The 24,296-nt window shown below is 43.4% G+C and overlaps 1 protein-coding gene across 3 annotated transcripts in view; it reads right to left on the bottom strand.

Moving 5' to 3' along the window:
* Window positions 1-222: 222 nt before the first annotated feature.
* The window catches only part of LOC109879141 (zinc finger protein 79-like), a 29,096-nt gene continuing 5,022 nt past the window's right edge, over window positions 223-24,296 (bottom strand). Inside the window, exons 1-2 of one of the 3 annotated variants that reach the window (XR_004203335.1) lie at window positions 4,272-5,250; window positions 223-2,359 (exon numbers count right to left, since the gene is read on the bottom strand). Coding sequence is in view for 2 of the 3 variants with exons in the window: in XM_031791730.1 (XP_031647590.1) it covers window positions 21,198-22,879 (1,682 nt within the window). In the remaining variant the exon portion in view is untranslated. Of the gene's footprint in view, window positions 2,360-4,271; window positions 5,251-19,834; window positions 22,880-24,296 lie in introns of those variants that run through there. The other 2 variants (XM_031791731.1, XM_031791730.1) reach the window with 2 other exon arrangements.

Below are 24,296 nucleotides of genomic sequence, written 5' to 3'. Positions count from 1 at the left end.
TTATCTCAATTCATCATGAGGAGTCGTCTGTATATCATTACTCTATACAGCATTACATGAATAATCATGAATGAGCAGCATTATAGGTCAGAATTTATGATAAATAATCTTGGACAGAAATGCAAGGAGATGTTTTCTTTAAAGTATATTTGAAATGTATCAATATTATTTATGTTTTACCTCGAGGTACAGACAAGGGGGGGGGGTATTTAGAAGACGTAATAGGGTGATCTAAGATGTTAATTTATTGTATGAACTGAATGGAAAGACAACACATTGTAACACTCCTGACAACAGCACTTGCTTGAGACTGATGTGACAGCGTGCACAAAACCAGAGAATGCAGTTATCAAGAGGATATTAGGAAGAATGATATTGAATTGGGACTGGAAAAACACTGTGGTTCACTTAAAACAGAGTTTGCATTTATATATATTTTTTTAATGCACTCATCGAGATTCAAATGTATATCGTTATTTCCCCAAATATTCAAACAATACTATGAACGAGCAGCATTAGGTGGAAATGAATGAGAAAACGGGTGGAAAGAAAGATTTCTTTAAATGCATGTAACATCAGTCAGAACATTCTGTCATCACCCTGAGAGACTTAAAAAACAAACAACAAATTCCTGCTCCTAATGACGTGAAAACATCCGCAGACTTTGAACAACAGACCTGTGAGCTTCCTACAATATTGTGCCACAGTGATGTTGTCATAAGCGGTCAAATCATACTCATACTCAAAATTAACTTGTTGTTATTGTTGAATGTTGTTGACGTTATTGACATTTGTATTCCGATACCCATCTCTTTTTTTTTTTACTCATCTTATTTTATTCTATTGATTGAAAGTGGTCAAACACAGAAATGGTTCCAATCGTTTGTTCACCATTCATTTATTCCCATTGGGGAGTTTCAAGTGATTTAAACATGAAGTGAGTTCGGAAAATCCAGAAGTGCGCATCTTAGAAATAGTTTTCACATATAAAGTCCCATTTTAATGCAACTGTCGCAGGCTCCGTCCCTCTACCGCCTCGATTTAGAGCCGCACCTCATAGTCGTGTGATTCGCTCAGAATTGGAATTGATTAGCATGTCACTCAGTAGATCCACACCCCCTAAATTCCAAACTGTCCCACAGTGTCACAAGGCTCTATACGCCAGCAATTCAAGGCTGGGGACGAGGTTATACATAACATATAAACATCTGACTTAAAGTAAAAATTATATTATTTATTCATCAATGCCACAAACCTTGGACATGGAAGAGCACCATATCAACTATAATTACGATCTAAGAACACAAAGATTCTTCTTCTTTTTCGTTATAGAAATTACAGGTAACTGCTAAAATAAAGGAAACACCAACATAACATGTCTCAATAGGGCGTTGAGCAAGAACAGCTTCAATGCGCCTTGGCAGAGATTCTACAAGTGTTTGGAACCCTCTTGGCAGAGATTCTACAAGTGTTTGGAACCCTCTTGGCAGAGATTCTACAAGTGTTTGGAACCCTCTTGGCAGAGATTCTACAAGTGTTTGGAACCCTCTTGGCAGAGATTCTACAAGTGTTTGGAACCCTCTTGGCAGAGATTCTACAAGTGTTTGGAATCCTCTTGGCAGGATTGTGGGGCATCAAGTAGCCTAGAGGTTAGAGCGTTAGAGCGTTAGGCCAGTAACTGAAAGGTTGGTGGATCAAATCCCCAAGCTGACAAGGTAAAAACCTGTCCTTCTGCCCCTGTGCCGGTAGGCCGTAAGTGTAAATAAGAATTTGTTCTTAACTGACTTGCCCAGTTATATATTAAATAATTATTCCATTATTTTGTGTTTTATTGATGGTGGTGGAAAACGCTGTCTCGGGCGCTATTGGATTCGGGAACCGTGTTCCCCCATTGATGGGTTGGGATCTGATGTGGGGTTGGGATCTGGTGGTGGTCTGCTGTCAAGTCCAACTGGGTTGCTGCTTACGGCTGAGCTGTGGCTGTATGAATTATATGGAGGCTCACAGGGAATGTAAAGACCCTTTAGGTGGGTCACAGTGATAAAAGGTTTGAGATCCACTGGTTTAGAGTCACTCTCTCTGTTCTCCACAGTCTGGGTTTGGGGAAGAGTCAAGGACTGAAGTGGGTCCTCCTGATCACATTCACCTTTCACACAGGAAGGAGTGAATATGAACTCTATGATATCAGCCTCCAGCCCTTGAAGCTGCTCTTCCTCCTGACTGGTCCTGACTTCCTCCTGTTCCTCTTTAATCTGTTTGGGCTCTGGGTCCTCCTTCCCCAGATTGGGGCTCCACACCTGCTCACGGTGCTGCTGCTCAGGGGGAACCTCCTCTTCAGAGACAGAGAGCTGCAGGGAGTCTGGAGGGAAGGAGAGGAGGAGCAGAGGTTATTTTTCAGGGTTGGGGTTGATTTTAGTTCAGTAAAAAAAAAAAACGTTTATTAACCCAGTTTTTCCCAAACTCAGTCCTGTGTCACACAAAACACCCCATAATGTCAAAGTGGAATTATGTTTTTAGAAATGTTTACAAATTAATCCAAATTAAAAGATGAAATGTCTTGAGTTGATAAATACTCAAACCTTTTGTTATGGCAAGCCTTTATAAGTTCAGGAGTAACAATGTGCTTAAAAAGTCACACAATAAGTTGCATGGATTGGACTGTGCAGTAATAGTGTTTAACATATATATTTTTAATGACTACATAATCTCTGTACCCCACACATACAATTATTTGTAAGGTCCCGCAGTCGAGCACTGAATTTCAAGCACAGATATAACCACACAGACGTAGGTTTGTCAATGCCTTACAAAAAGGTCACCTGTTGGTAGATGGGTAAAAATTCAAAAAGCAGACATTTAATATCCCTTTGAGCATGGTGAAGTACTTAATTAGACTTTGGATGGTGTATCAATACACCCAGTTACTACAAAGATACAGGCGTCCTTCCTAACTCAGTTGCCGGAGAGGAAGGAAACCACTCAGGGATTTCACCATGAGGCCAATGGTAAAATAGCTACAATGGTTTACTGGCTATGATAGAAGAAAACTGAGGATGGACCAACAAAATGGTAGTTACTCACAAAACTAAGCCTGTAGAGAATAAAAATGTTACAAAAAATATTATAATATAATCCTGTTTACAATAAAGCACTAAAGTATTACTGCAAAAAATGTGGCAAAGAAATTAACTTTATGTCCTGAATTCAAAGTGTTTGGGGCAAATCCAACACAACACATCACTGAGTACCAGTCTTAATAAGCATGTTTGTGGCTGCATCATGTTATGGGTATGATTGCCATTGGCAAGGGAGATTTTAAATACAAATAAATGGAATAGAGCTAAGCACAGACTGAAAAACTGTTTCTGTCAGCTTTCTAACAGACAATGGGAGACAAATGAACCTTTCATAAGGGCAATAACCTAAAACACAAGGCCAAATATACACTGAAGTTGCTTACCAAGACTGCATTGAATGTTTCTGTGGCCTAGTTACTGTTTTTTTTTTACTTAGATTGGCATTAAACTTTATGGAGAGACTCAAAAATGGCTGTCTAGCAATGATCAACAACCAACTTGACAGAGCCTGAAGAATAAAAAAAAAAGTGCAAATATTGTACAATCTAGGTGTGCAAAGCTCTTAGAGACTTACTCTGAAAAATTCACAGCTGTAATCGCCTCCAACGGTGGTTCTAACATGTATTCCCTCAGGGGTGTGAATACTTACAGTGGGGCAAAAAAGTATTTAGTCAGCCACCAATTGTGCAAGTTCTCCCACTTAAAAAGATGAGAGAGGCCTGTAATTTTCATCATAGGTACACTTCAACCATGACAGACAAAATTAGGGGAAAAAATCCAGAAAATCACATTGTAGGATTTGTAATGAATTTATTTGCAAGTGGGTCAGCCTGGTTCCCAAGTGCCCCTGCCCAGTAATGAAAAATGTCTTCCTATATCTTCCTATAGTTATTCCCACCAGCCTCCTCTGCTATACAGACTTTAGACCTCGGGGTTAGAGTACATTTTTAAGCCCGTATAAATTCAAGGCTAGGTAAACTATAATTCCAATTCAACAATTGCAAAGAAGAATATTTTCAATTACTTTTCAACGTCGTCAATTTTAAATTATAATTTCAAATCACTTCCTGTTTTTTTTTTTTTTTTATCCATTCACGCTACGTTGAAAAACAACTTAACTGATAACCATTTGATACATTTTAACAATCAATTAAGTAGAACTATAGCTAGCTATCAGTAGATCTACATACAAACCTATTTTACATAGTTGTATCTTTGGTGTCCTCCCCAGCAGTCTCCGTAGCCGATCATTCTCCTCCTGGTACTCCACTATCGTTTTCTCAACTGCCCCGAAAAATCTCCACAGCAGCCGCCGTTAAACGCTCATTTAAAAACAAACGTAACAACTGTAGTTTAGACATTTTCAGTCGAATGAGATTTGCCAAATCCAAAATCAAAACAAACTAGTTTCTAATCCTACTTCCGTATACAGTTAAGCAAACGTAGGAAATATTTTGTTCTTGTGGGTGACGAACCCAGAAACATATGACATATGCCTGCTGGATGGGAGTTTAGTACTGCGCAAGGCAGCCTACAGGCCAGTAGGTAAGGGAAACGATTAATAAAAACCATGGTTATCATATGCTATCCGGGATCCTTGGCCTGTCCCTAATCAAAACCCTAAATCTAACCTTAACCACAACCATAAACCTAACCATTTTAGATGTCAACTTCAATGGGGTAGGGCCCTCCCAAGGATCCAGAATTGCATGGACCTTATCATAAGTATAGGATGATCTGTGATAATCTCTTCCTCCTCAGGAGTCGACAGTATATCATTACTTTATACAATATTAAATAAATATCATGAATGAGCAGCATTAAGTCAGAATTTATGAGAAATACTCTTGGACAATAGTAAGGAGACCTTTTCTGGAATGTTATTTATTTTCATGGATCAATTACATCAGCCCAACCATTGTCATCACCTTGGAGACATTCCAAATCAAACAACCAGATATTCCTGTTTCTAATGAAGGGAAAATTAAACAGACTTTGTATAGCAGAGCTGTGAATGTCCTACAATAATCTATACTGCTTGATCATTACCTCATCATTCAAACTAAACTTTATTTACATACAATGTTTTACAACATTAACTCACAAGCTCTCACTCACCCTCCTTTTGGCAAATCTGACCATAATTCTATCCTCCTGATTCCTGCCTACAAGCAAAAACTAAAGCAGGAAGTACCAGTGAATCACTCAATACGGAAGTGGTCAGATGACGCGATGCTACCCTACAGGACTGTTTTGCTAGCACAGCCTGGAATATATTCTGGGATTCATCTAATGGCATTGAGAAGTATAGCACCTCAGTCACCTGCTTCATCAATAAGTACATCGACCACGTCGTCCCCACAGTGACTGTATGTACATATCCCAACCAGAAACCATAGATTACAGGCAACATCCGCACCGAGCTAAAGGCTAGAGCTGCCTCTTTCAAGGAGTGGGACACTAATCAGGACACTTAGAAGAAATCCCAATATGCCCTCAGACAAACCATCAAACAGGCAAAGTGTCAATACAGGACTAAGATTGAATCCTACTACATTGGCTCTGACGCTCATCAGATGTGACAGGGCTGGCAAAATATTACAGACTACAAGGGGAAACCCAGCCGCGTGCTGCCCAGTGACGCGAGCCTACCAGATGGGCTAAATGCCTTTTATGCTCGCTTCGAGGCAAGCAAGACTGATGCATGCTGAGAGCACTAGCTGTTCCGGACAGCTGTGTGATCACGCTCTCCGTAGCCGATGTGAGCAAGACCTTTTGTCACGAACCGGCTCGTAGCCCGTAACAAAGAGGGAGACAACGTGGAGATAACAAATAGCAAAAATATATTTATTAACTAAAGTAAACTATAGACAATTAACAACGGTGTCTGTAGTCAGTAATTAGTAGTGTAAGTGAGTGGTTGTGTGCATAGATGGTGATAATGAGGGGTGTTGAGAGGTGCCAAAACAAACAAGCCACAAAATGCCACATCCAAAAATAACAGTGTCTGCATGGAGAGAGTCTCCTTGTCACGTTTTATCAAGGTGGGTGGAATCAGGCGCAGAGAGCAGGTTTCAGTGATTCGACAGTTTATTCTCCGGCGCACAAAAAACACAGTCAACCCAACACACAGGGTGAATAATCCAACACAGGATCAAAATAGACCGGAGAATAAAACACAAGTACTACACCAAATGACATGAATACAAAAAACAATCCCGCACAAAACAAGGGCGGGACAACCTACTACATATAAGGACGTTAATTAAACTAAAATACACACAGGTGAAACTAATAAGACAAAACCAACAGACAAACGAAAAAGGGATCGGTAGTGGCTAGTAGGACGGTGACGACGACCGCCGAGCACCGCCTGAACAGGCAGGAGAGCCAACTTCGGCGGAAGTCGTGACACTCCTCAATGTATGGGGGAAATGTGTATTTATACAGCTGCACCATCGAGAGCATCCCGACCAGTTGCTTCACCTCCTGGTATGGCAACTGCTTGGCATCTGACCAAAAGGCACTACAGAGGGAAGTGCGTACGGCCCAGTACATCACTGAGGCCAAGCTTCCTGCCATCCAGGACCTATATACTAGGCGGTGTCAGAGGAAGGCCCCAAAATATTGTCCCCCAAGTCATACACTGTTCTCTCTGCTACCACACAGCAAGCAGTACCGGAGCGCCAAGTCTAGGTCCAAATGGCTCCTTTAACAGCTTCTACCCCCAAGTCATAAGACTGCTGAACAATTAATCAAATTGCCACCCGGACTATTACCTACATGTACAAATGACCTCAACTAACCTGTACCCCCGCACATTGAGTCAGTACCCTCTGTATATCACCTCGTTATTGTTATTTTATTGTAGTACTTTTCTCTCTTTGTGGATATTATCCATATGCTTCAACAGATGAGTCTTCCGAGTGGATCTTTTACCAGACTGAGCAGGCATGTTATTTCTCTCCAGTGTAAATCTGTTTAGTTAGGTGCTCCTTGCGATTGAAACCTTTCCCACAGTCACAACAACTAAATTATTTCTCCCATGTGAGTTTCTGCATGGTTAGGTTCTGCTTGAGACTGACACTTCTCTTGTGTGAGTCCGTATATGTGCAGTTAAGTGCTCCTTGCGAACGAAGCATTTACCGCAGTCACCACAGCTAAATGGTTTCTCTCCTGTGTGAGTCAGGATATGCCTTCTTAGGTCCCCCTTCTGAATAAAGCTCTTCCCACAGTCACCACAGCTAAATAGTCCTTTTTGTTTGAATGTTTTGCCACAAAAGGGGTAGGGCTCCCCCATTGGTGGGTTCAGATCCAATGGTGGGCTGCTGTCAGGTCCAACTGGGTTTCTGCTTACAGCTGAGCTGCGGCTGCAGGCAATGTTCTGATTATCTGGAGGGTCACAGGGAATGTCAAGACCCTTTAGGTGGGTCACAGTGCCGAAAGGTTCAGGATCCACTGGTTTAGAGTCACTCTCTCTGTGATACACTGTCTGGGTTTGGGGAAGAGTCAAGGACCAAAGTGGGTCCTGATCACATTCACTTTTCACACAGGAAGGAGTGAAATTGATGATGTCAGGCTCCAGACCTTGAACCTGCCCTTTCTCCTGATTGGTCCTGAGTGCCTCTTCGTCCTCTATAATCTGTGGGGGTCCTGGGTCCTCCTGTTCCTCTTTAATCTGTTTGGTCTCTGGGTCCTTCTGCCCCCTGTTTGGTCTCTGGGTCCTTCTGGGGCTCCACTCCTGTTCACAGTGCTGCTGCTCAGGGGGAACCTCCTCTTCAGAGACAGAGAGCTGCAGGGAGTCTGGAGGGAAGGAGAGGGGATGAGGTTATCAATATATCACATAATTAAATAGAACACTTGAATCATACATGTGAACTATAAAACTCCATGAGTAAAACTCATTTTAAATTACTTTATTGACATGGATGTCTATGATCTACACAGCCTTTAGACATGCCTGACTGCAGATAGCTAGCAGACACTGTCTAACCGTCAATAATCCTCCCGTGCAATACGGTTTCGGCAACCTTAGAAACTCTTACTTTCATATCACCCAGAAATCATTTCATGAACACAAAAGATAAACTTAGTATGCCACGTCTTAATACAGTCTGGAGGGAATTACAGGTGACTTACAGATTTCTATGATCTACATTTCAGCCTTTAGACTTGACTGAGTTCAAACAGCCAGGTTCAGTCAGGGCCAGGTTCAGTCAGGGCCAGGTTCAGTCAGGGCCAGGTTCAGTCAGGGCCAGGTTCCAGACCTCGATTGTATTTCACTTTACCAGTATAACACTAGTCCACGTTGTGACTTATTTACCCAGCTGTGGGTAAGATATTCCCACGTCGGAGGGTATATCCATGGAGGGTGGAGGGTATATCCGTGGGTGGAGGGTATATCCGTGGGTGGAGGGTATATCCGTGGAGGGTATATCCTTGGGTGGAGGGTATATACATGGAGGGTGGAGGGTATATCCGTGGGTGGAGGGTATATCCGTGGAGGGTATATCCGTGGGTGGAGGGTATATCCATGGAGGGTGAAGGGTATATCCGTGGGTGGAGGGTATATCCGTGGAGGGTATATCCGTGGGTGGAGGGTATATCCGTGGACGGTGGAGGGTATATCCGTGGAGGGTATATCCGTGGGTGGAGGGTATATCCGTGGACGGTGGAGGGTATATCCGTGGAGGGTATATCCGTGGGTGGAGGGTATATCCGTGGGTGGAGGGTATATCCGTGGGTGGAGGGTATATCCGTGGACGGTGGAGGGTATATCCGTGGGTGGAGGGTATATCCGTGGGTGGAGGGTATATCCGTGGGTGGAGGGTATATCCGTGGACGGTGGAGGGTATATCCGTGGGTGGAGGGTATATCCGTGGACGGTGGAGGGTATATCCGTGGGTGGAGGGTATATCCGTGGACGGTGGAGGGTATATCCGTGGACGGTGGAGGGTATATCCGTGGGTGGAGGGTATATCCGTGGGTGGAGGGTATATCCGTGGGTGGAGGGTATATCCGTGGATGGTGGAGGGTATATCCGTGGACGGTGGAGGGTATATCCGTGGACGGTGGAGGGTTCTGATAAGGAATGCGTAGTTTTATTCGCCAGGTGGGGGATAATCTTTTTTTTTTTTTATAAAATTATTAGATTTTACACCCAATTCACTCTCTTCGTTCTACTTCCTGTCTGAAGCAGCATGGTTCCCGTATTGCGAGGCTGATGAGCTAGGTGTAACAGGTGTGAAACACAGACAGGTGTGCAAATGTATATTTGAATCCAGGTTTTTCCCGGAAACATAATATGAAGAAATAATATGAAGAAATTAAATCACATTTTATTGGTCACATATGTACACGTTTAGCAGATGTTAAATGCTTGTCGTCAGACAATGGGCGGCAGGGTAGGCTAGTGTTTAGAGTGTTGGGTTTGTAACCAAAAGGTTGCAAGTTCAAATCCCCGAGCTGACAAGGTAAACATCTGTTGTTCCGCCCCTGAACAAGGCAGTTAACCCACTGTTCCTAGGCCGTCATTGTAAATAAGAATTTGTTTTTAACTGACTTGCCTAAAAAATATATTTAAAAATTAATCAGAGGGTGGGAGAGGATCAGTGATCTTGACCTGATAAAACAGATCACCTGTCTTATCAGGAGCTTATGTATTCACCTATGGTTATAACTAGGTATGACCGTGTACAAAATTACTTCTATATATGTGATGCTGTATTCAAGACAGCTCATGAATGTGTGTCAGCGGTATGAATACTTGGTAGAACTGTAATCCAGAAATCAGCTACCCTCTGAATTTACCCATAATGCTGTATTGGTGTGCATTCTCAGAAAAATAGTTATTATTATAAAAAACATTTTTTTAATGTAAATACTATAATTGCTATAATGCCCTCCAATGCTCTATACTGCATGTGTAACTTCTTATGAATGGACAAAGCCATTGATCACGTGACACCATTCATTCCTATGTAAAAACTCAATAGTGCATTCATTGAAGCCGGTTAAGATGGCGTCTCATGGGCTATACCAGAGTTTCCCAAACTTGGTCCTGGTGAATCCCAAGAGGTTCAACTTCTTTTTCACAGAAAACGCAGATATCACTAAACGAATGTTAGAGTTTATGTGACGGCTCTTCATAAATCCTGTTTGAGTCTCATTTATAATGGTATCTATTCCTTTCTTTAATCTTTTGGCATTAAACCAGAGCAATCAATTTGTAATCAACATTTAATAAAGTAATTGGTCTCCAATTGTCAATGAGAGAAAGGTCTTTATCGGGCTTCGGAACGTTGCCTTATGGCCAACGTGACATGGTGTGATGAAAGAAACATACAGGAACTCAAATCCTTCTGTTCACCTGATTTAGAATTCCTCACAATCAAATGTAGACCGCATTATCTACCAAGAGAATTCTCTTCGATTATAATCACAGCCGTATATATCCCCCCCCAAGCAGACACATCGATGGCTCTGAACGAACTTTATTTAACTCTCTGCAAACTGGAAACGATTTATCCGGAGGCTGCATTCATTGTAGCTGGGGATTTTAACAAGGCTAATCTGAAAACAAGACTCCCTAAATTTTATCAGCATATCGATTGCGCAACCAGGGGTGGAAAGACCCTGGATCATTGTTACTCTAACTTCCGCGACGCATATAAGGCCCTGCCCCGCCCCCCTTTCGGAAAAGCTGACCACGACTCCATTTTGTTGATCCCTGCCTACAGACAGAAACTAAAACAAGAAGCTCCCACGCTGAGGTCTGTCCAACGCTGGTCCGACCAAGCTGACTCCACACTCCAAGACTGCTTCCATCACGTGGACTGGGAGATGTTTCGTATTGCGTCAGCCAACAACATTGACGAATACGCTGATTCGGTGTGCGAGTTCATTAGAACGTGCGTTGAAGATGTCGTTCCCATAGCAACGATTAAAACATTCCCCAACCAGAAACCGTGGATTGATGGCAGCATTCGTGTGGAACTGAAGGCGCGAACCACTGCTTTTAATCAGGGCAAGGTGTCTGGTAACATGACTGAATACAAACAGTGCAGCTATTCCCTCCGCAAGGCTATCAAACAAGCTAAGCGCCAGTACAGAGACAAAGTAGAATCTCAATTCAACGGCTCAGACACAAGAGGCATGTGGCAGGGTCTACAGTCAATCACGGACTACAGGAAGAAACCCAGCCCAGTCACGGACCAGGATGTCTTGCTCCCAGGCAGACTAAACAACTTTTTTGCCCGCTTTGAGGACAATACAGTGCCACTGACACGGCCTGCAACTCTCCTTCACTGCAGCCGAAGTGAGTAAGACATTTAAACGTGTTAACCCTCGCAAGGCTGCAGGCCCAGACGGCATCCCCAGCCGCGCCCTCAGAGCATGCGCAGACCAGCTGGCCGGTGTGTTTACGGACATATTCAACCAATCCCTATACCAGTCTGCTGTTCCCACATGCTTCAAGAGGGCCACCATTGTTCCTGTTCCCAAGAAAGCTAAGGTAACTGAGCTAAACGACTACCGCCCCGTAGCACTCACATCCGTCATCATGAAGTGCTTTGAGAGACTAGTCAAGGACCATATCACCTCCACCCTACCTGACACCCTTGACCCACTCCAATTTGCTTACCGCCCAAATAGGTCCACAGACGATGCAATCTCAACCACACTGCACACTGCCCTAACCCATCTGGACAAGAGGAATACCTATGTGAGAATGCTGTTCATCGACTACAGCTCGGCATTCAACACCATAGTACCCTCCAAGCTCGTCATCAAGCTCGAGACCCTGGGTCTCGACCCCGCCCTGTGCAACTGGGTACTGGACTTCCTGACGGGCCGCCCCCAGGTGGTGAGGGTAGGCAACAACATCTCCTCCCCGCTGATCCTCAACACTGGGGCCCCACAAGGGTGCGTTCTGAGCCCTCTCCTGTACTCCCTGTTCACCCACGACTGCGTGGCCACGCACGCCTCCAACTCAATCATCAAGTTTGCGGACGACACAACAGTGGTAGGCTTGATTACCAACAACGACGAGACGGCCTACAGGGAGGAGGTGAGGGCCCTCGGAGTGTGGTGTCAGGAAAATAACCTCACACTCAACGTCAACAAAACTAAGGAGATGATTGTGGACTTCAGGAAACAGCAGAGGGAACACCCCCCCATCCACATCGATGGAACAGTAGTGGAGAGGGTAGCAAGTTTTAAGTTCCTCGGCATACACATCACAGACAACTGAATTGGTCCACTCACACAGACAGCATCGTGAGGAAGGCGCAGCAGCGCCTCTTCAACCTCAGGAGGCTGAAGAAATTCGGCTTGTCACCAAAAGCACTCACAAACTTCTACAGATGCACAATCGAGAGCATCCTGGCGGGCTGTATCACCGCCTGGTATGGCAACTGCACCGCCCTCAACCGTAAGGCTCTCCAGAGGGTAGTGAGGTCTGCACAACGCATCACCGGGGGCAAACTACCTGCCCTCCAGGACACCTACACCACCCGATGCTACAGGAAGGACATAAAGATCATCAAGGACATCAACCACCCGAGCCACTGCCTGTTCACCCCGCTGTCATCCAGAAGGCGAGGTCAGTACAGGTGCATCAAAGCTGGGACCGAGAGACTGAAAAACAGCTTCTATCTCAAGGCCATCAGACTGTTAAACAGCCACCACTAACATTGAGTGGCTACTGCCAACACACTGTCAATGCCACTGACTCTTTTCCAGCCACTTTAATCATGGGAATTGATGGGAAATGATGTAAATATATCACTAGCCACTTTAAACAATGCTACCTTATATAATGTTACTTACCCTACATTATTCATCTCATATGCATACGTAGATACTGTACTCTATATCATCGACTGCATCCTTATGTAATACATGTATCACTAGCCACTTTAACTATGCCACTTGGTTTACATACTCATCTCATATGTATATACTGTACTCGATATCATCTACTGTATCTTGCCTATGCTGCTCTGTACCATCACTCATTCATATATCCTTATGTACATATTCTTTATCCCCTTACATTGTGTATAAGACAGTAGTTTTTTGGGGAATTGTTAGTTAGATTACTTGTTCGTTATTACTGCATTGTCGGAACTAGAAGCACAAGCATTTCGCTACACTCGCATTAACATCTGCTAACCATGTGTATGTGACAAATAAATTTGATTTGATTTGAATCAATGAAATAAGGCCCTGTTTCATAGTGGAGACCATTTCACCTTTTTCAATGCAATCTTGAAACATTAAAAATAGTGTGTTCTAGTAACTTCCAAAACTGTCTATAGAATTCAACTGACAGGCCATCAGTTCCAGGAGATTTCCCATTCTTCATTGAATTCAGAGCCTCTCTAATTTCTTCAATTGACAGAGGTGAATCGTAAACTGAGTGGAAATCATCCTCAATTACAGGGACATAATTCTGAATGTGGCATTCATCTTCCTGAAATTGTGAGTTGTAAAGGTATTCATAAAAGGAATTGACAAATGTTGATATTGTAATGGTATCTTTGCATAATAGATTTGATTTAGATTTTATTTTGTAGTTTCTCTTTTCAATTGCAAAAAATCTAACTAGTGCTTCCTTCCCCCTCTTCAATCCATTTTGCTCTTGATCTGACAAAGGCACCCTCTGCCAGGTCTGTGTAAAGCTGTTCTAAAGAAAAATAATTAGCAGAGGATGGTTTCGATCCATCGACCTCTGGGTTATGGGCCCAGCACGCTTCCGCTGCGCCACTCTGCTATACAGACAAACACGACATGTGCAGTTTGAACTACTCCAGGAAATGACGTCGCAGACTAGCTCTATGCTGCCCCCTTTCATTGAGTAACTCCAGTTGAAGGCCAACCGGGGTACTGCAGGCTGTCATTAGCACTACACGGAACAAAAATATAAAACGCAACATGCAACAATTTCTAAGATTATACTAAAATACAGTTCATGTGAAGAAATCAGTCAATTGAAATAATTAATTAGGTCCTAATCTATGGATTTCACACGACTGGGAATACAGATATGCATCTGTTGATCACAGCTATCTTAAAAAGAAAACAAAATATATAAAATGTAACCTTTATTTAACTAGGCAAGTCAGTTAAGAACAAATTCTTATTTACAATGACGGCCTACCCCAACCAAACCCGGATGACGCTGGGCCAATTGTGCGACCACCCTATGGGTTGCAGCCTGGATTTGAACCAGGTACTTGCACTGAGATGCAGTGCCTTACACCACCGTGTCACTCAGGAGGCCCAAAGGGTAGGGGCGTGGATCAGAAAACCATTCAATACCTGGTGTGACCACCATTTGATTCCATATGTGTTATTTCCTAGTTTTGACGTCTTCACTATTATTCTACAATGTAGAAAATAGTAAAAAATAAAGAAAAACCCTGGAATGTCCAAGCTTTTGACTGGTACGTATACCTGTATGCATTTTTTGCATCTTGGGCCTCTGACTCAAACAAATGACCAGTCACATGTATTTAATACACAGTTTTTGTATTGTCATTTTGTATTAATCAGTTACCCACGTGGGCCACCTACCTCCTCTCCTCCCCCATCTGGTGATGAGCAGAGCACAGCAGCAGCCTGTCTACACCCAGAGAACCACAGTATGAGTCATAAAACCCATCAAATCTAGCGTTCAAACAAGGAAATGGTTCCAACCGTTTTACCACCATTCATTTTCCCCATAGGGTGTCGGCTTACCCTGGCATGATGTTTTGTGTAGGCTCACCCTGGCATGATGTTTTGTGTAGGCTTACCCTTGCATGATGTTTTGTGTCGGCTTACCCTGGCATGATGTTTTGTGTCGGCTTACCCTGGCATGATGTTTTGTGTAGGCTTACCCTGGCATGATGTTTTGTGTAGGCTCACCCTGGCATGATGTTTTGTGTAGGCTTACCCTTGCATGATGTTTTGTGTCGGCTTACCCTGGCATGATGTTTTGTGTCGGCTTACCCTGGCATGATGTTTTGTGTAGGCTTACCCTGGCATGATGTTTTGTGTAGGCTCACCCTGGCATGATGTTTTGTGTAGGCTTACCCTTGCATGATGTTTTGTGTCGGCTTACCCTGGCATGATGTTTTATGTAGGCTTACCCTGGCATGATGTTTTGTGTCGGCTTACCCTTGCATGATGTTTTGTGTAGGCTTACCCTTGCATGATGTTTTGTGTAGGCTCACCCTGGCATGATGTTTTGTGTAGGCTTACCCTGGCATGATGTTTTGTGTAGGCTCACCCTGGCATGATGTTTTGTGTAGGCTTACCCTTGCATGATGTTTTGTGTCGGCTTACCCTGGCATGATGTTTTATGTAGGCTTACCCTGGCATGATGTTTTGTGTCGGCTTACCCTTGCATGATGTTTTGTGTAGGCTTACCCTTGCATGATGTTTTGTGTAGGCTTACCCTGGCATGATGTTTTGTGTCGGCTTACCCTGGCATGATGTTTTGTGTCGGCTTACCCTGGCATGATGTTTTGATAACTGTGCAAATCTCTCCAGGACAAGGTACTTTTATCAACATATTTGTCTGTATTTACCCCCCCCCCCCCCCCCCCCCCCCCAAAATACTTTGTACTTTACTATTTATATTTATGACAACGTCCTTTTTACTCCAAACATTTTCACTGACACCAAAAAGGTATTCGTTACATTTTGAATACTTAGCAGGACAGGGAAATTCACGCACTTCAAGAGAACATCCCTGGTCATCCCTACTGTCTCTGATCTGGAGGACTCACTAAACAGAGAACATCCCTGGTCATCCCGACTGTCTCTGATCTGGAGGACTCACTAAACAGAGAACATCCCTGGACATCCCGACTGTCTCTGATCTGGAGGACTCACTAAACAGAGAACATCCCTGGTCGTCCCTACTGTCTCTGATCTGGAGGACTCACTAAACAGAGAACATCCCTGGTCATCCCGACTGTCTCTGATCTGGAGGACTCACTAAACAGAGAACATCCCTGGACATCCCGACTGTCTCTGATCTGGAGGACTCACTAAACAGAGAACATCCCTGGTCGTCCCTACTGTCTCTGATCTGGCAGACTCACTAAACAGAGAACATCCCTGGTCACCCCGACTGTCTCTGATCTGGAGGACTCACTAAACAGAGAACATCCCTGGTCATCCCGACTGTCTCTGATCTGGAGGACTCACTAAACAGAGAACATCCCTGGTCATCCCGACTGTCTCTGATCTGGAGGACTCACTAAACAGAGAACATCCCTGGTCATCCCAACTGTCTCTGATCTGGAGGACTCACTAAACAGAGAACATCCCTGGTCATCCCGACTGTCTCTGATCTGGAGGACTCACTAAACAGAGAACATCCCTGGTCATCCCGACTGTCTCTGATCTGGAGGACTCACTAAACAGAGAACATCCCTGGTCATCCCGACTGTCTCTGATCTGGCAGACTCACTAAACAGAGAACATCCCTGGTCATCCCGACTGTCTCTGATCTGGCAGACTCACTAAACAGAGAACATCCCTGGTCATCCCTACTGTCTCTGATCTGGCAGACTCACTAAACAGAGAACATCCCTGGTCATCCCTACTGTCTCTGATCTGGAGGACTCACTAAACAGAGAACATCCCTGGTCATCCCGACTGTCTCTGATCTGGAGGAGTCACTAAACAGAGAACAACCCTGGTCATCCCGACTGTCTCTGATCTGGAGGACTCACTAAACAGAGAACATCCCTGGTCATCCCGACTGTCTCTGATCTGGAGGACTCACTAAACAGAGAACAATTCTGGTCATCCCTACTGTCTCTGATCTGGCAGACTCACTAAACAGAGAACATCCCTGGTCATCCCTACTGCCTCTGATCTGGCGGACTCACTAAACACACGTGTCAGTGTTGGTGTGTTCTCCTGTCTAGCCGTAAATAAATCCAAATAAGACAATGGGGGCCGTCTGGTTTGCTTAGTATAAAGAAGGTGAAATTTTAGCAAAAGTATATTTTAGCCATTACACTTACCTTCGATTCTTAAGTATATTTAAAACCAAATACTTATAGACTTTTACTGGGTGACTTTCACTTCTACATTAATCCTTTTTTATTAAGGTATCTTTACATTTATTCAAGTATAATTGGGTGCTTTTTCCACCGATTTAGCATGTCTACAATTACAATTACAAGTCCTCAACTGGCAGCTTCATTAAATAGTACCCTCAAAACACCCGTCTCAACGTCAACAGTGAAGAGGCGACTCCAGGATGCTGACCTAGGCAGAGTTGCAAAGAAAAAGCCATATCTCAGACTGGACAATAAAAATAAAAGATTAAGATGGGCAAAAGAACACAGACACTGGACAGAGGAACTCTGACTATAAGGCCAGCATCCCGGACTCGCCTCTTCACTGTTGACGTTGAGACTGGTGTTTTGAGGGTACTATTTAATGAAGCTGCCAGTTGAGGACTTGTGAGGTGTCTGTTTCTCAAACTAGACACTCTAATGTACTTGTCCTCTTGCTCAGTTGTGGACCGGGGCCTCCCACTCCTCTTTCTATTCTGGTTAGAGCCAGCCTGTGCTGTTCTGTGAAGGGAGTAGTACACAGCGTTGTACGAGATCTTCAGTTCCTTAACAATTTCTCGCATGGAAAAGCCTTAATTTCTCAGAACAAAAATAGACTGATGGGTTTCAGAAGAAAGTTATTTGTTTTTGGCCATTTTGAGCCTGTAATCGAACCCACAAATGCCGATGCTCCAGATACTCAACTCGTCTAAAGAAGGCCAGTTGTATTGCTTCTTTATTTAAATAGCACAAGAGTTTTCAGCTGTGCTAACATAATTGCAAAATGGTTGTCTAATGATCAATTAGCCTTTTAAAATGATAAACTTGGATTAGCTGACACAACGTGCCATTGGAACACAGGAGTGATGGTTGCTGATAATGGGCCTCTGTACACCTATGTAGATATTCCATAAGAAATCTGCTGTTTCCAGCTATAATAGTAATTTACAACATTAACACTGTCTACACTGTATTTCTGTTTCTTTTTCTTTAAGTGTTTTTCTTTCAAAAACAAGGAAACTTCTAAGTGACCCCAAACTTCTGAACGGTAGTGTATACAGTATATATTTACGTAATACTTTTCAGACCCAGTAACCCCCTACGACACCCTCGGAGAGTCACTGTTAGCCTAAACAGTGTTGAGTGTATTAATTGTGTACAACTATAGCTAGCTATCAGTATCTACATACGAACCTATTCTACATAGCGGTATCTCCGGTGTGATCCTCAGCAGTCTCCGTAGCCCGATCATTCTCCTCCTGGTACTCCACTACCGTTTTCTCAACTGCCCCGAAAATCTCCACAGCAGCCGCCCGCAACCTTCAACAGAGACCCAGTTTTTGCACACGGAGTCGAACATTGCACTCCAAAACAACATATTCAGATTGTTAGGCTCCTGAGATGCCCTGGGGAGGGGCGTCTCACTTTTTATGTTATGTTTGTATTTTTGTTCAGTATACTAATGAATAATAACACTAATGTCAGAGTGTCCAGCTGGTGAACAGTGTCCGAGTGTCCAGCTGGTGAACAGTGTCCAGCTGGTGAACAGTGTCCAGCTGGTGAACAGTGTCCAGCTGGTGAACAGTGTCCAGCTGGTGAACAGTGTCCAGCTGGTGAACAGTGTCCAGCTGGTGAACAGTGTCCTGGTTTGAGCTGTAATATCATAGAGAACCACAGGGGGTGCTAATACCACACCATGTTCCTGTCTGTCCTCTGGAGCGGTAATATCCAATGATAACATATATACAGTGCATTCGGAAAGTATTCAGACCACTTGACTTTTTCCCCCCAAAAATTACATTTCAGCCATATTCTAAAATGTATTAAATTGTCCCCCCCCCCCCCCTCATCAATCTACACACAATACCCCATAATGACAAATCAAAAACAAGTTTAGAAATGTTTGCTAATTTATACAAATTTAAAAAGTGGAAATAACAAATTTACATAAGTATTCAGACGCTTTACTCAGTACTTTGTTGTAGTAAACCCACTGTTCCTAGGCCGTCATTGAAAATAAGATTTTGTTCTTAACTGACTTGCCTAGTAAAATAAAGGCAATAAAAAGGTGTCATGGACAGAGCAGGTGTTCTTAATGTTTTGTATACTCAGTGAATATCATTACTCTATTGAAGTTTAAACATCAAGGATCGGACACTTTCTTTCCCCATTTTCGCCTAAAATGAAGAGAAAAAAAACTGCCTGTAGCACAGGACCTGAAGAAAGGATATGCTGATTCTTGATACCGTTTGAAAGGAAACACTTTTAAGTTTGAGAAAATGTGAAATGAATGTAGGAGAATATAACATTAGATCTGTTAAAAGATAAGACAAAGAAAAAAACATGCGTTTTCTATTAAAAAAAATTCTCCATCTTTGAAATGTAAAAGGAGTCTAGGCGCAATTTAGATTTTGCCCACTAGATGGCAGCAGTGTATGTGCAACGTTTAACTGATTCAATGAACCATTGCATTACTGTTCAAAAGTCTCACCACAATGTGCCGGATTGGTCAATTGATACATTTTCATGTACATAACATACAAAAATGATATGGTAATAAAATATGTAAGTTTAAACACTCCCAGGAATGTCATAAATGATGGATCATTTGCTGGACACCGATCCCATAGAGGTTAATAAGCAGCATTAGGTAAAAATGGTTGATAAATACTCTTGGACAAATTGAAGGAGACATTTTCTGTTAAAAGTATAAACATGTTTTAATGTATCAATAACACCAATCTTTACCATCCTCATCACCTGAGAGACTTTACAAAACAAACAACCAGGAAGTCCTGTTTACATTTGAGGCATTTAGCAGATGCTCTTATGCAGAATGTCTCCTTCTGGTCCCCCGTCGGTTTCGAACCCACAACCCTGGCGTTGCAAGCACCATGCTCTACCAACTGAGTTACATATAATAACCTGAACACACCAACAGACTTTGGCAGTGTTTATTGACATGGGCAGCCCAATTCTTATCCATTCCGAGAACAAAATTGGGCCTTCATGTGCTGTTGGCTTTATTGGAGTTGGGAGTTCGGACTGTGAAGATTCACTTGAACGACCCTCCCTCCGTAATTACACGTGGGGAAACTGTTACCGGTTGCCGAGTTTGTGACGCTTCGCACTGACTACTCAACTTTTCAATCAAAAGATGACGCCAAATCGGTTTCTTAACACCTTGGTTATCTTTAGATCCTCGTGGTGCTGTTCTTTTGTCCATTCCACTTCCTAGCCTTTGGTAACTGTTCCTCTGTGATGCAGAATCTCTAATGTCTTAACCCTTGTCAAGGTGGATAATGTAGCTAACTTGACCATATTCGCAATGTTAAAGTGATGCTCCAGAGCTTTTGTATTTTTTCAGAAAGTCGTTTTAAAAGTAGTGTTCATGAACCAAAAAGGGGCCCCCCGAAAAGTGTGCACAATTGTGTACTACGTCATCCATTTCGTTTGATATGAAACAAATTGTTTGCCATGTCTAGGATGTTACAAAGAATTTGTACAATATGATTTTTTATGTCTAGACATGCAGTTTAAAGGAAGTTGCTAACTAGTGTTACCGCAATGACTGGCAGTTTATGGCAACTGCTAGCATGCTAGTAGATACTATAGACTTCCAGTTATTGTGCTAACACTATTTAGCATTGGCTCGCAAAACTACCTCAAACTTCCTTCATACTGGATGCAGAGACATACAATTTGTAAAATAAAACCCTAAAAGGCCTAAATCATAAAAGCCTAAATCCCGAAGTATCCCTTTAAGATCCCAGACTGCACCTTCAAGCAAGCTAGCTAAATGTATTGTTAGCAACATTGGCTAGCTTATCTAACTTGCTCAAATCTTAATGGTCGAAGAATTATTCCGACTTCAAAAAGCACTCGAACACAATCATGTCACACTTGCGACTTCCTTCCTTCCTTGTTTTTTTTTCTTACACACGCACAAAACATTCAAACGACAACATCGCACAGACATCCACAACATCACCCCTGCCCAGACCCACCTGCGCACACTCCCATCTCCAGGGCCCGCATCACTCTCCGTCACATGGCCTCAAACTGCACCATTTTGTTTCTCCCCACCGTCAACATTTAGATAATAATGCATTTGAATTGCAACTTCCTTTTCGACTTCGGCACGTGAATGCCCCAATAGTTTTCTTGCTTTGTGGATGTTTTTAACATGCATAAACAGATTGCTCTTCACACTGAAACTTTTCCCACAGTCGCCACAACTAAATAGTTTCTCTCCTGTGTGAGTCCGTATGTGTCTCCCTAGGACCCCCTTCTGACTGAAGCTTTTCCCACAGTCGCCACAGCTAAATGGTTTCTCTCCTGTGTGAGTCAGTATATGATTATTTAGGGTCTTCTTGTGTTTGAATCTTTTCCCACAGTCTCCACAACTAAATGGTTTCTCTCCTGTGTGAGTCCGTATATGTTCGGTTAGAGTGTGCTTGCGACTGAAGCTTTTCCCACAGTCACCACAGCTAAAAGGTTTCTCTCCTGTGTGAGTCCGTATATGTTCAATTAGGTTCCCCTTCCGACTGAAGCTTTTCCCACAGTCACCACAGCTAAATGGTTTCTCTCCTGTGTGAATCAGTTTATGTCTGGTTAGGGTCTTCTTGAGACTGAAGCCTTTCCCACAATCACCACAGCTAAAACATTTCTCTCCTGCGTGAGTCCTCATGTGCCTGGAAAGATCTTTTTTGAGTTTAAAGAATTTGCTACAAATGGAACAGGTGCAGAGTTTCTCTACGTGGCAGAGTCGGACATGGGCCTTCAGTTTACAGGTGGAGTTGTAGCGTTTTTGGCAGAAGCAGCATTCACTGAATCTCTTCCTGGTGAGAGTCACATGTCTCTGCAGGTCAGCTTTCAGAGGAAACGTTGCAGCACAGTCACGACAGTGGTGAGTTTTTCTAGACGTGGTGCTGGGTTTGGAACAGTGTTTCTCCAATAATGGGCTGGGATCCAATGGTGGGCTGGGATCCAATGGTGGGCTGGGATCCAATGGTGGGCTGGGATCCAATGGTGGGCTGGGATCCAATGGTGGGCTGGGATCCAATGGTGGGCTGGGATCCAATGGTGGACTGGGATCCAATGGTGGACTGGGATCCAATGGTGGACTGGGATCCAATGGTGGGCTGGGATCCAATGGTGGGCTGGGATCCAATGATGGGCTGGGATCTAATGGTGGGCTGGGATCCAATGGTGGACTGGGATCCAATGGTGGACTGGGATGTAATGGTGGGCTGGGATCCAATGATGGGCTGGGATCTAATGGTGGACTGGGATCCAATGGTGGACTACAGTCAAGTCCTACTGTGTCGCTGCTTATGGCTGAGCTGCGGCTGGAGGCATTGTTTTGACTATCTGGAGGGTCACAGGGAATGTCGAAACCCTTCAGGTGGGTCACAGTGCCAAAAGGTTTGAGATCCACTGGTTTAGAGTCTCTCTCTCTGTTCTCCACAGTCTGGGTTTGGGGAAGAGTCAAGGACCAAAGTGGGTCCTCCTGATCACATTCACTTTTCACACAGGAAGGAGTAAATTGGAACTCTATGATATCAGGCTCCACCCCTTGAAGCTGCTCTTCCTCCTGACTGGTCCTGACTTCCTCCTGTTCCTCTTTAATCTGTTTGGTCTCTGGGTCCTCCTGCCCCAGACTGGGGCTCCACTCCTGCTCACAGTGCTGCTGCTCAGGGGGAACCTCCTCTTCAGAGACAGAGAGCTGCAGGGAGTCTGGAGGGAATAAGAGGAGGAGCAGACATTATTTATGTACCACGTAATTAAATATAACACTTTAATCATACAGGTGAATTTTAGATCTCTATGTTTTTAAATAGCAAATGGCTTTATTGGCATTGATGTCTATGATCTACACAGCCTGTAGACCTGCCTGAGTCCAGCTAGGTATATGCTCTTCTTAACACAACCCATATAAGACTTGGGTTCTCATTCCTACTATGGAACTCACTGTGGCTAATGTGTACAAAAGTCCTGACACTCTGTCTAACCCTTAATAACCGTTGTGTTCAATACGGTTTTGGAAACCTTAGAAACTCAACTTTTATATCAACCTAAAATAATATACACCGATGCTGTTTTACCACAGATTCCCACAGAGGTGTTAAGTGTTGCACATTGACCTGAACTATAACACTCCCTGAGCGAATGGAAACAAAGAGTGGGATTAAAAACAAGCATTGGCTCAAATCATTTGTTTAGTTATTTTTGGACGATTATGAAGTTCAGTTTTTAGGTTTCCAAAAAACGTATCACAATCAAGAATCAATTGTTTTCTTTAGATAGAGCTGAGACGCAGAGTTTAGATAGAGCTGAGACGCAGAGTTTAGATAGAGCTGAGACGCAGTGTTTAGATAGAGCTGAGACGCAGTGTTTAGATAGAGCTGAGACGCAGTGTTTAGATAGAGCTGAGACGCAGAGTTTAGATAGAGCTGAGACGCAGAGTTTAGATAGAGCTGAGACGCAGAGTTTAGATAGAGCTGAGACGCAGAGTTTAGATAGAGCTGAGACGCAGAGTTTAGATAGAGCTGAGACGCAGAGTTTACTTTAGATAGAGCTGAGACGCAGAGTTTAGATAGAGCTGAGACGCAGAGTTTAGATAGAGCTGAGACGCAGAGTTTAGATAGAGCTGAGACGCAGAGTTTAGATAGAGCTGAGACGCAGAGTTTAGATAGAGCTGAGACGCAGTGTTTTCTTTAGATAGAGCTGAGACGCAGTGTTTAGATAGAGCTGAGACGCAGAGTTTAGATAGAGCTGAGACGCAGAGTTTAGATAGAGCTGAGACGCAGTGTTTAGATAGAGCTGAGACGCAGAGTTTAGATAGAGCTGAGACGCAGAGTTTAGATAGAGCTGAGACGCAGTGTTTAGATAGAGCTGAGACGCAGTGTTTTCTTTAGATAGAGCTGAGACGCAGTGTTTAGATAGAGCTGAGACGCAGTGTTTAGATAGAGCTGAGACGCAGTGTTTAGATAGAGCTGAGACGCAGTGTTTAGATAGAGCTGAGACGCAGTGTTTAGATAGAGCTGAGACGCAGTGTTTAGATAGAGCTGAGACGCAGTGTTTAGATAGAGCTGAGACGCAGTGTTTAGATAGAGCTGAGACGCAGAGTTTAGATAGAGCTGAGACGCAGAGT

Source organism: Oncorhynchus kisutch, linkage group LG16 (genome assembly GCF_002021735.2).
Source record: "Oncorhynchus kisutch isolate 150728-3 linkage group LG16, Okis_V2, whole genome shotgun sequence".
Taxonomy (NCBI): domain Eukaryota; kingdom Metazoa; phylum Chordata; class Actinopteri; order Salmoniformes; family Salmonidae; genus Oncorhynchus; species Oncorhynchus kisutch.
The sequence above is the reverse complement of the archived record's forward strand: the minus strand, read 5'-3'. Positions and strand labels throughout refer to the sequence as shown.